The following is a 12,873-nucleotide window of genomic DNA, read 5'->3' as shown; positions in this document are numbered from 1 at the left end:
AGCTTTAAAAAATACAAACTATTTGGCAGCACTTGCATCCAGCTTGAAAATTATTAAAAATTACCATTGGTGGTGCAATAAATAGTTAAAAAATGAAAAGCCCATGGGGCTTGATAAGACTTGCATATTACTTCAGTGAAGGTTTAAAACATTCATTATAGTAATATGGGGTTTAAACCGATGTAATAACTAACATAGTGTTAGCTATCATAGTGTCATAGTGTCCATTATAAGAGTTCAGTCTGTGATGAGCCCACACAGATTATTTTGTAGAACCGAACGCAGGAGATGATGGAAGTCCAGCGGTGTTCGGGAGTTTCTGTGTCCGATTTCAGTTCCATGAGATTCATGCCAAAACACCGCTGCCTGAGTTTGCGGGAACAAGATGGCCGCCCCCTCGTTGATGCTCATGCGAACAGCGGCCACCCATACAATCAATTAGAACACTGCGGTTAGAATCGAAACCAAGTGTTAATAGGGAATAACAAGCTCCCGGGTGGTCTCTGATTCATGCGGTTGTTCGGTTCCCGAACCATATAATTCCAAATGCACGAACAGAGCCTTTTTAAAGTATTTTTGCAAGGTTTATCACATGGGCCATAGTTCTGAGGCAAGAGGCTGGCAAGCAGGCCCCTCCAAGAACCAGTGGCGAGGATGATGGAGGTGTTATTTCCATCGGTTTTGTGTTTATTTTTTGCTTCCTTTATTTGCTGCTGCCTATATCACTAACCCTTCTCTGTGTCCTACAGAGAAAGCAAAGGATCAGAGTGTTGGGTAAGTTCTCAATTATGCAGACATGCATGCTATTCTGCTATCACAATGCATACACAGATTTGTGTACATTTGTTTTCAACCATTCCATCACTCTCAAGAGATGGCAGGCTGTGTAGTAGAGATTGAAGTCTGGCATCAACAACCCCCCTCTCTCTTTAGGCTTAATAAGCATGCTAAACTTAAGTCTGGGTCTTTTTCAATTCCAACCAAAATTCCCCATAGCCGATCGCAGGGAGTTAAAGAAGGTTTTTGTGATAGAAATGGGGATGGCTACTGACTGGTAAAGCATTAGGGGGAGAAAATTCATTTTCTTTACTTGGATTCTGCCTAGCCAGGAGATGTGGGATAGGACCACTCATTTATTTAATTTTTAAATTTGGTCAACAGTGGAGCAAAATTCATTTTGAATAAGTCACTTCTCCTATTTGTAACCTTGGTATCAGATCCTGTGACCCACCTATGAATTCCCATTGGAATTCATAGCTCTGGCAAAGTGGGATGGCGTGGTACCTGGGCACACTTACACAGAGGTGGCTCTAGACTTTATGAGGCCTTAGGCGACACTCAAACATGAGGCCCCACTAACAAAAAAGTTTCACATATACACATTGATGCACAGTTTACCTGTGTATGTGCCTGAGAGTGTGTCTGACAGAGAGTGTCCTTGTGTGTGAATGTATGTCTCTGTGAGCATGTTTGCGTTTTTGTCTGAGACCCTATGTGTATGAGGTAGCTGCTTGAAGTGTGTTGTGTGTATGGTGACAGAGAGGTGATGGTGAGAGGGGTAATGGTGAGAGGGAGAGGGGGGTGATGGTAATGTGAGAGTGAGGGGGGTGTAATATGAGAGGGGGGTAATGTGAGAGTGAGAGGGGGGTGATGTGAGAGGGGGGTGATGTGAGAGGGGAGTTATGTGAGAGGGGGGTGATGTGAGGGGGGGGTGATGTGAGAGGGGGTGATGGTGAAAAGGAGGGGGGTGATGGTGAGGGAGGGTGATGTGAGAGAGGGGGGGTGATGTGAGAGAGAGTGGGTGATGTGAGAGAGAGTGGGCGTGATGTGAGAGGGAGGGGGCGTGATGTGAGAGGGAGGGGGCGTGATGTGAGAGGGAGGGGGTGATGTGAGAGGGAGGGGGTGATGTGAGAGGGAGGGGGGTGATGATAGAGGGAGGGGGGTGATGTGAGAGGGAGGTGGGGTGATGTGAGAAGGAGGGGGTGATGCTGAGGGTGGTGGGGGGGTGAGGCTGAGGGTGGTGGGGGGGTGATGGTGAGGGTGGTGTGGGGGTTATGGTGAAGGGGGTGAGAGAGAACCTACCTTAATTTCCCTTGTGGTCCAGTGGGCTCCCTGGTGGTCCGGTTGCCATTGCTTCCGGTCTGCAGCTTCGCAGAGCTGCAGACCATGTAATCTCGCGAGACCATTAAAGCGTTGCTGTGGTAAACTGCGGCAATGCTCTGATTGGCTAGTTCTCGCGAGACACATGGTCTGCAGCTCTGCTCACTGCGGAGCTGCAGACCGGTGTCTGCGGTGGCTGGTCGGGCAGCCAGGAGGGGCCTCGCACCCAGCGGCATACCGGGCAAGCCGCCGGGCCCCCTCCTGGTGTCAGGTACTCGGTCATTGACCGAGGACCCGACACAGTCTGCCCTCAGGCGGTTTAGGTGGCCGCAAGGGCCCAGCCAGTGCGAGGCCTTAGGCGGCCACCTAAACCACCTAATTAGAGAGCCGCCTCTGCACTTACAGTTAGGATATAGGATTTGTAGAAATGTATCTTTAAATTTTATATCATTCCGAACTCTTTTTGAAGAATCTGCTTATCCTTTGTAACCTTGGTCTGTAAAACTCTGCACTTTTCTGGTTCTCTTCCTACCTCTTACAGTGCTCTTTCAGTGTTTCTTTTTTCTGGCTCTTCCTCTCCTCTGCAACGCCTCTCTTTTGGTGTTCTCCAAAGTCATGTTACCAGTGGGATACCTCAGGGATCTGTACTCATTCTCTTTAATATGTTTTATTAGTGATATTGCAGAAGGTCTTGATTGTAAGGTATGTCTTTTTGCTAATTATACAAAGGTTTGCAACAGGGTTGATGTTCCAGGGTGAAGTAAGCCGAGCTGTGGCAACTGACATGTAATGTGGATAAGTGCAAGATAATGCATCTGGGTGTAAAAAAGGGCAGAGTATAGAATATTTGATTCAGTCCTAACCTCAACATCTGAGGAAAGTGATTTAGGGGTGATCATTTCACATCCCTTAAAGGTAGGCAGACAATGTAATAGAGCAACAGGAAATGCTAGCAGAAAACTTGGATGTATAGGGAGAGGTATTAGCAGTAGAAAGATGGAAGTGTTTATGCCATTGTACAGAACACTGGTGAGCCCTCACTTGGAGTATTGTACGCAGTACTGAAGACTGTATCGCCAAAAGGATATTCATACTGTGGAGAGAGTTCAGAGAAGGACTACAAAACTGGTTCATGAATTGCAAGGTTAAACTTAAAAGGAAAGTTTAAAGGATCTTCTTAACATGTATAGCTTGGAGGAAAGACGGGACAGTGGGGATATGACAGAAACATTTAAATACTTAAAGGGAATCAATACAGTAAAGGAGGAGACTTTATTTAAAAAAAGAAAAACTACCACAACAAGAAGACACAGTCTTCAATTAGAGGAGCAAAGGTTTAAACATATCAGGAAGTATTACTTTACTGAGAGGGTAGTGGATGCATGGAATAGCCTTCCAGCTTAATTGGTAGAAGTTAACACAGTGAGGGAATTTAAGCATGCTTGGGAGATGCAAAAGATTGTGGCAGACCCTATCTTATCCCCATTCAATTGTACGTATTACCTTTGGTTTTCCCGAATGAACTGTGTTCCCCTGGCTCTATACCTTCCCTCTCCTGAACTTATTCGAATAGCTCTCTTTTTGACAGCCCTTTGGCAACAAGCTGTAACCGAACGGCCCCAGTGGCACTTAGTCATCATCTCCCTGGAACTAAAATCGTCCACTCCTCCCTCACTTCCCCGGTCACTTTTACCCCTTGTGTTTCCACCTCTACCAACCAGTTAGGAGAGCGGTAATTGGAGGGACGGTAATATGGATATGAGCAACAAACATCTGGAGAGGTACGGTATGAACTGAATGGAGACCCCATGCTGGGGTCTGTGCATAAAAGACCGCATTCAGCTAAATAAAATCAGTTGTAGTCCCAGAACTGTGTGCCGTCCAGGCCCGGACTGGCCATCGGGCATACCGGGCAAATGCCCGGTGGGCCGCGATGGCCAGGGGCTGAGGCCGGCAGGGGAGATCACAGGATCTCCCCTGCCAGCCCCTGCGCTATCCGAGTGCCGGCCCCGCTGTGTGCCTCCATGGGCCGGTGGGGAGATCAAAGATCTCCCTCACCGGCCCAGAGGCACTATAACATTGCTATGCCCGCTGGGGAGGGAGGAGAGGACCGGCGGAAATCTACTCTGTAGCTCCGCCGGGTTCCTCTCGCGAGGTCGGAGCGTTGCCGCGGTAACGCGGCAACGTTCAGATCTCGCGAGAGTGAACTCTACCCCAGGAACTGCAGGGTAGAGTTCACTCCACTAGGACCACCAGGGACAGCAGCATGGGAACGCACCACCAGGGACTCCTCCATGGACGCACGGCTCCCTCCCCTCCCAAGCTAAAGGTAAGAAGGGAGGGGGGGGGGATGAAGTTAATTATTTGCATTTTTTTTTTTTTATCCCCTATTTCTAAAAATCTTTTTTTATCACACATTTATTTAATCATAATAATAATAATAAAAAAGAATCATACTTTTACACCTTGCCCCCCACCCCCACACACACACAATCCCTCCAGACATATTCACACACACACACACACAGCACACTCATCCACACAGCAACCCTCAGACACACACAGCACCATTAGACACACACAGCACCGTTAGACACTTACACAGTACACTAACAGCACCCTCAGACACACACATCACCCTCAAACACAGCACACTCACACTAACAGCACACTTACCCACACAGCACCCTCACACACACACAGCATGCTCAAACACACAGCACGCTCAAACAGACAGCACACTCACAAACACAGCACCTTTAGACAAACACACAGCACCCTCACACAGCACACTTACCCACACACAGCGCGCTCAAACACACAGCACCCTCAGACACACACACACACATATATATATCATATAAAATAACCCTCAGGGAATTAACAAAGATAATTAGACACAAAGAATGTGATGGTAAGAACACCCTCACACACATGCTGCACCCCTAACACACAAAACACTGCACCCCTCACACACACATGCTGCACCCTTCACACACAAAACACTGCACCCCTCACACACACATGCTGCACCCTTCACACACAAAACACTGCACCCCTCACACACACATGCTGCACCTTTCACACACACACACTGCACACAGCACACCCAACACACTGCACCCCTCACACACACACGCTGCACACAGCACACCCAACACACTGCACCCCTCACACACACATGCTGCACACAGCACACCCAACATGCTGCACCCTCACACACACATGCTGCACACAACACCCCCCCCCCCTATTTGGAGATATATATATTGCACTCCTGGTGTAATACTGTGGTGCCCGGTGCTGGCCTGGCAAGGATCATGTAGACATAGCAGAAATGACCGCACTCCAAGGACTTTATAGAGATTTTTAAATAAAATTTCACTTTTATTAAATGGATTGATTAAAGGTTACATTTTATTTGAAAATCTCTATCATGTCCTTGGAGTGCGGTCATTTCTGCTATATATATATATATATATATATATATATATATATATATATACACACACACACACACACTATAGCACCCCTCACACTGCACCACTACACACATTACCCTCCACGCTAGATCCCTTACCCAACTCTGGATCATCTAATCTACACACACATACACACACACAATCTCCTATACACACTCTGGGTCCTTTACACACTAGATCCCCTACATACACACACACACACTGCACCACCTACACACACTACATTCCTGTCATACAAACTCTGGATCCCCTATGCACACACTACATTCCTTGTTAACAAACACATGCTACATTCTCTAAACACACACTCTCTACAACCCTTACACACACTCGCTACATCCCCAATACACACTATGCCCCCTATACACACACTCTCTACAGCCCCTAGCATGATACGCTTTCCTGGCCCTTTTGTCCTCTGGTATCCCACTTACTGAGACACCAGAGACAAGTGAAAAGCAAACACAGCGCAAGCATGTTATTAAATTGCTTGCGCTGCGCAGACCAAATACAGGGCCTTTTTCTAATGCTAGAGCTCTTCAGCGGGGCTCTGTGCATTGAACTAACATGCTAACTTTGAAAGGGGGTGTGCTTGTCATTAATGATGACAAAACACACCCTTTCTGGCCCCGCCCCCTTCTCAGGGGGCCGCTGTGATTGAAAAATGCCCGGGCCGAATTTTTTTCCCAGTCCGGCCCTGGTGCCGTCCAGTTACTGGTGGAAAGGGCTATATTCACTAACCAGTGCTTTGTTCCAGCTCTAAAAGATTTCAACAGAGATATTCATTTTTTTCAGGACTGCAGCTCCACTACAATGGCTATCCTAGATGTCAGATAAGGCCAGGGACTAATGGAAGTATTTAGAAAACTGGGCAGACTAGATGGGCCCAATGGTTCTTATCTGCCATCACACTCTATGTTTCTCTGTTTCTGCCCTTGGTCCCCTACTGTTCTCAATCTATACTGCCTCAATTGGTAAACTCATCAGCTCTTTTGGCTTCCAATATAATTTCTATGTTGATGACATGTATATCTATCTTTCCTCTCCTGATCTTTTGCTGTCCCTCTTGACTTGTGTCTCTGACTGCATCTCTACTATTTACAACTGGATGGCTGCTCATTTTCTTAAACTTAATCAGTCCAAAACACAGCTTCTCATCTTTCTTCCCTAAATTGTTATTACTCCCATGTCTGTCTCCCACTAAGTCAATGGCATCCCATTAAATTATGGGCTCGATTTAAAATTCAACGCTGCTCCTACCTACCTATCCTCATTGATATACAGGTATGTCCCGTCCAAGACTATACGCTCTGTTAAAAATCTGTGACGATTCTCTGTTCCTACTCGCACCTCTGACTTCTCTAGGGCTTCTCTGAGACCCAAGACTTCTCTAGGGCTGCACCATCCCTGTGAAACCCACTTCACTGCTCTGTTAGACCCTCAACCAGTCTTTGCTACTTCAAAAGATCACTAAAAACCCACTTCTTTAGGAAAGCATCTCAATTAAACTGTTAATAGCTTTCTCTCTTAATCTGCTTCCTCTCATGCAGCTGTTTCATCCAATAAACAAAACCTTCACTGTAAACTATTCTAGTAACATACTTTTTTTCACGTGCATGTAATACATCCTACACTTGCTTGAGCATGGCCCTCAATACCCTCTGTTCCTGTTTGTCCAGGTTGTCTTGTTGCAGTTAAATATCTGCTAGTTCACTTATTGTACACCTCTACATAATTTATTGGCACTTTATAATTAATAATAATACGATGCAATTCAATAAAAAAAGTTTGTTTGTTTTTTTTAAATCCATAACTCAACAAAGTATAAATCTGATGTGTTGTCCTTTTAATGACATCATATCCTACAAAGGACGGAACTAACTTGTCATGTATGGATGACACCTTAGAAATGAAACTTGTGGGTTTCGATACAAGAGTTATATTTTCTTGCAATATAGGACTTCCATTCTTAAGGATGCACATCCATGGCTGTAAACAAATTACAAAAATTTATTTAGAATGTTGTAGTATTGAGTTGTTGCTGTGAATTTCTGGGCTTCGGTTCCCCTAAAATAGAGGTTACATGCATTTAATCCAGAGGTCTCCTCCACATAGCTCAGCTCAACCCACATTATTTTTCTGTTAGCTATATTCGATAGTAATGTATGCACATGTTAGTAGTGCTTTCTAACTGAGGTGTCATATTGGCACTTATCTGTGCTTTAGTTTGCTCTTCAAAAGTAATTGCGAATGTATATATGTTTCTATTATTTGTCTATCACTTAATGTAAACCTGGACAATTTTCTTTCAGCAAATTCTACAAGAGCTCACATTTATGAGAATACAGAAAATCAGGCATCTCACATTTATGTAAACACCATGCCAGGAGCAGAGGTAAGATATTAATAATAAATCTACACATCTACAATGGTGATGTCTAGGAAAAGTAGGGCTGGAACCCTGTATAATTATGCTATTTAAAACTCCTGGCGCCTCATCTGTCAGGAGCCAATGTCAGAGCTGTACTCTAACTCAAGAGTACAACACTGATGTCTATGGAGGGTCCGACAGTCTCTATAATTAGTTTTTTTCTCCCTAAGGCTTTAATATGGCTGAGGGCTTGACAAGGCTTGCTGAAAGGTAGCTCCACCGTTCACCAAGCTTTGTCAATGGTAGGGCAAATACATGTGACAAAATACTTTGTATTTTCATATATTTTGAGTTAGAATTTCAGTTTTTATGAACATTTCATAAAGATTTTTTCCTTTATAAATGTATCATTGTTAACATTTTATTTTGGGGGTGGTGACAGAGCTGTTATTAGTATATATCCCCACCTACTTCCTACACCAGTCACTACCACACTGCTTTATGTGTGAAGAGTGTGTCCTCTTTTTTTTTTCATGCCAATAGAATTTGATACGTTTATAAATTAAACTTGTTACACCACCTGGTTGTCAATCAGGGAACTGGATCTGTTACTTCCTGGTAGTTTTGCTCAGTGGGGCTAAACTCAAAAGGCGAACAATTGCCCAGAGCACCTGTTTGGCAAAGACTTCTCACTGACCTGCATTGAGAAGTCTGTAATTGGACAGCCACAAAAATTCTGGGTGGGGTTTGAAGATGAGGGCTTGAAAAGAGAACTGCAACTTTTGTGTTGTATATGGGCAATGTAGAGTCCCTTTATGCTTAAACAGTCAAGCTTTGCTATAGATGAGTTGGATATTTCATCACTCATTCTAAGTATATTCTACCATTTATTTGTATGTTTTCATTTAATTTGTGCACGTTCTGCAGATGGAGAAAAATAAATTCGCCACAGAAGAGCCCAGCTACCAGGTAAATTAAACTTAAGTCTGTCCCTTCCTATCATGCATTTAAATTGTAGGTTTTAATCTTTAAAAACCACAAAACTTCCCCTACATGTTCTAGGCTTCAAGGCACCCAGTCAGAGGCTTCCTGATTCAAGTCTTGAACGTGGAGCAGAATGGTGATATAGGGAGTATATATGTAGGAGGGACATATTTGTGTCTACACCAATGCTTGTAGGCAAACAGGAATAACATCTTCCACAAGACACTTAAGAAAGGGCACTCCCACTATATAAGATCCCAGCCTGTCTAATAAGTACCGGGTGAGGAGTAATTTATATGGGTCATTCTTGCTGGTTCTACGTATATACCATCTCTTTGTGATATGAAGTACATTGCTTGAGGCCCTGCAATAGCCAGAATGAGAATGTCTAGTCCTCATTTGTGATCATGCAAATAAGGTCCCTCTCCTATTTAGATTCATAAGATCAAGCTTCAGGATAGTGTAATTAGCGTGCAATAACAGGTAGATATACTCGGCTTTGAATGTATATGTTTTAGTTACAGTAAGGTGGCTTAAGGGACACTATAGTCAACAGCTTAATTGAGTGGTTCTAGAGCTTTTAGCTTGTCCCATCAGCCTCAGTAGTGTAAACACTGGCTTTTATGAGTGTCACTTGGACAGCCACTATAAGGACTTTCTGGAAGAGGTATTTAATCTTTGCAGGGCTCACTTTCAGTGTCTCCATGTGTGGCGGACCGCCAGTATATTGCCACCACTGATTCCCTTTAGCAAAACAACGTAACTCCAACACTCATTCAAGTAAATATCGCTGGTATCGCATTTCCCCCCCACACATTAGTCGAGCCTGAATGCTGGCAGTAGTTTAATGCAAGCAAGCACTCACAATTTATACATACAGTAAACTCCTCCCCTGTGCCTGAGATATAAATGAGTCAGGAAACTTACAACTCAATTATCTTCCAGGTACAGAAAAACAATTTTTAAACACCCCAAAAGTACCCCCAAAATCTCGAGAGTCACATCCATGGATAGCCCTGATATAAGTGCTTGACATATCCAAAAAGCACTCAGATCGGTTTGGTGGTTTGGAATTTCCATCGAGGTACAGTTTGACCGGAAGGCCATGAGGTAAAAGCCCAAAATAGTTTCAGAGAAATCGTGGCAACGGCCGGTCTCAGTTCAAGAGTTTTTGTATGAAAACCACACACAGTATGCAAACGCTTTTAAGTTTTGAATGCTCCCTCCATTCGGTAGTTTATATCTCCTGAACACTGTTCCTATAGGTGGTCGAGAACTTGAACGGGCAGCATTTGCATATCCACTGGTGTTCGCTTGTGTGCCTAGCCGATATAAGTTCCAGGCACTCGATAACCAGGTACCTCTGCCTGTGTTCGGGAGACAAGATGTCCGCCATCCATTCTGTCAACCACGTGCATTTGGTACACAAAATGGTGGCCACCCAGAGGAGCCTTTTAGTGATAGTTTCTGTTGTGGTTTGGCACTGTATACTTTTTATTCCATGTTCTAATTAGGTGTTGGGGTGGTCTTCGTTTGGGAACTGAACCAGGGAAGTTTCGTATGGACAAACGAACAAGGGAAAACTAATACTACAGAACCAAGTGATGTGGCATTACTTTACACTGCTCCCCATTTATCCATGGCTCTGACAGACATGGTTTGACCCCTTGGGGATGTCTGGGAAATAAAATTAGTCTTTTGGGTTGACTAGCTTGGATTGGCATTAACATTCTGTTTAGGTGTTGGGGTGGTCTTCGTTTGGGAACTGAACCAGGGAAGTTTCGTATGGACAAATGAACAAGGGAAAACTAATACTACAGAACCAAGTGATGTGGCATTACTTTACACTGCTCCCCATTTATCCATGGCTCTGACAGATATGGTTTGACCCCTTGGGGACGTCTGGGAAATAAAATTAGTCTTTTGGGTTGACTAGCTTGGTCTGGCATTAACATTCAGTTTACCAGGTCTGTAGTGTATAGTAAAATCGTATGGCTGCAGGGCTAGGCTCCACCTCAGGAGTCTGGCATTGTCTCCAACGACCTGGTTGAGCCACACTAATGGGTTGTGGTCAGTTATGAGGGTGAAAGCTCGTCCATAAAGGTATGGTGTTAATTTTTTCAATGCCCACACCAGAACTAGGCACTTCTTTTCAATAGCTGCGTAGATGACCTCTCAGGGTAATAACCTTCGACTCAGGAAGGCCACTGGATGTTCTCCCCCATCCTTGCCGACTTTAAAATTGCCCCCAGTCCAAACATGGAAGCGTCTGTATGGACGATGAAACGTTTGTTAGTATCTGGGACAGCTAGGACAGGGACATTGACTTGAGCTTGTTTTAAGGCTTTGAACGCTGTCTCACATTCTAGGGACCACATGACCTGCCTACGTAAGTTATTTTTGGTTAAGTCAGTCAATTGCTTGGCTATAGCACTATATTCGGGGACAAAACATCTATAGAAGCCAGCTGTCCCCAGGAAAGCCATGACCTGTATCTTGGTATGGGGAGTGGGCCAGTTAGCAACGGCCTCAATCTTGGCTGGTTCAGGACGTTGCTTTCCACATCCTACACGGTGGCTCTGATACTGTACCTCTGCCATACCAAAATGACACTTGTTGGGTTTCAAGGTTAGGCAGGCCCCCTTAATCCTATCTAGTATGGTCCATATGTGCGCTAAGTGAGCCTCCCAAGTGTTACTGTAGATTGTCATTTAGGTATGCATAATGCTGGAGATCATCTAACAGGCGATCTACCATCCTTTGGAAGGTGGCTGGGGCATTCTTCATCCCGAATGGCATAACCCGAAACTGGTATAAGCCGAACGGGTTGACAAAGGCCGACTTGGGGATACCCTCTTCCAATAGGGGAATCTGTCAATGGTAGTCAGATAACGTCCCCTAGCAATACAGTCTAACAGTTTGTCTATCCTAGGCATGGGGTAGGTGTCGTGATTGTCTTATTCAATCACCTGTAATCCACACAAAAATTAGTCGTGCCATCCAGTTTTGTGACTTATACTACTGGTGAGGCCCAGGGGCTCTAGGAAGGTTCGATGACCCCTAAGCGGATTTCCTTCTGCATACCTTCCTGGACTGCCTCTGGAATGCGATATGGGGCCTGGGTGTCTACTCTTTGGGTAGCTAGAGTTGTGTATCCAGGTTCGTGGGAGAATGTGGCCTGTTTGTTTCCCAGCAGGAAGATGGCTTGAGCCGATTCCTGGGTCTTTAGCCAGTCCCCCAGCTGTACCAACTCTATGGCCCCTGCTCCAGGGTCACCTCCTAATATGTCAGGTAGGGGTAGGGCCTTGAGGTCTTTTGAGGTTGGGGCACATACTGCAGCTACTTCTTTCTCACTGCCCTGGTACTCTTTGAGCATATTAATGTGAATAATCCGTCTCACATGCTCATTCTCACAGCTGGCTACAGTGTAAGTAGTGTCGCACATTTGCCCAATAATAATATTGCAACACTGTGTAACCAAATTTGGTGTATATTAAGTGCCAATTGGCCAATCACACTTTGAAGCCAAATAAAGAGCCTTCAGAAATCAATAAATGTGTATATTCTCGATTCTTGGGTTATATTGATGTAGGTCTTGCTCATGGAAATAGATAAAGTGCAGCCAACTAAGATAACTTTATGCATAACGTGCACAATGCAGAATGTATTTACTTTCACAGAAGTAGATGACAGCAGGTAAAACTGACATCAAGAGAGTCCCAAGGTAAAATCACGTTCTATGCATTTCATCTATATCAGGGACTTCCCCAGAGACTGTTTCTCAATTAAAGATAAATACAAAGTTCATGAAAATCTCGCTCCCCTCACTACTGCATATATACACCCCACAATCAGTCCAGGTTTTCGTCCTATAGGTTCTTTGTTCTTCTCGAGCTGGTCAAAATAATCTTTTCATTATTTACTTCCTGGTTCTGT

At 44.5% G+C, this 12,873-nt stretch overlaps 1 protein-coding gene across 1 annotated transcript in view; it reads left to right on the top strand.

Moving 5' to 3' along the window:
• The window catches only part of LOC134578002 (carcinoembryonic antigen-related cell adhesion molecule 1-like), a 68,255-nt gene that overhangs the window by 37,502 nt on the left and 17,880 nt on the right, over positions 1 to 12,873 (top strand). The window contains exons 5-6 of the mRNA XM_063436962.1: positions 7,895 to 7,977; positions 8,881 to 8,922. Of these exons, the coding sequence (XP_063293032.1) occupies positions 7,895 to 7,977; positions 8,881 to 8,922 (125 nt within the window). The remainder of the gene's footprint in view (positions 1 to 7,894; positions 7,978 to 8,880; positions 8,923 to 12,873) is intronic.

The sequence above is a fragment of the Pelobates fuscus genome, chromosome 11, assembly GCF_036172605.1.
Source record: "Pelobates fuscus isolate aPelFus1 chromosome 11, aPelFus1.pri, whole genome shotgun sequence".
Classification (NCBI taxonomy): Eukaryota; Metazoa; Chordata; class Amphibia; order Anura; family Pelobatidae; genus Pelobates; species Pelobates fuscus.
The sequence above is the reverse complement of the archived record's forward strand: the minus strand, read 5'-3'. Positions and strand labels throughout refer to the sequence as shown.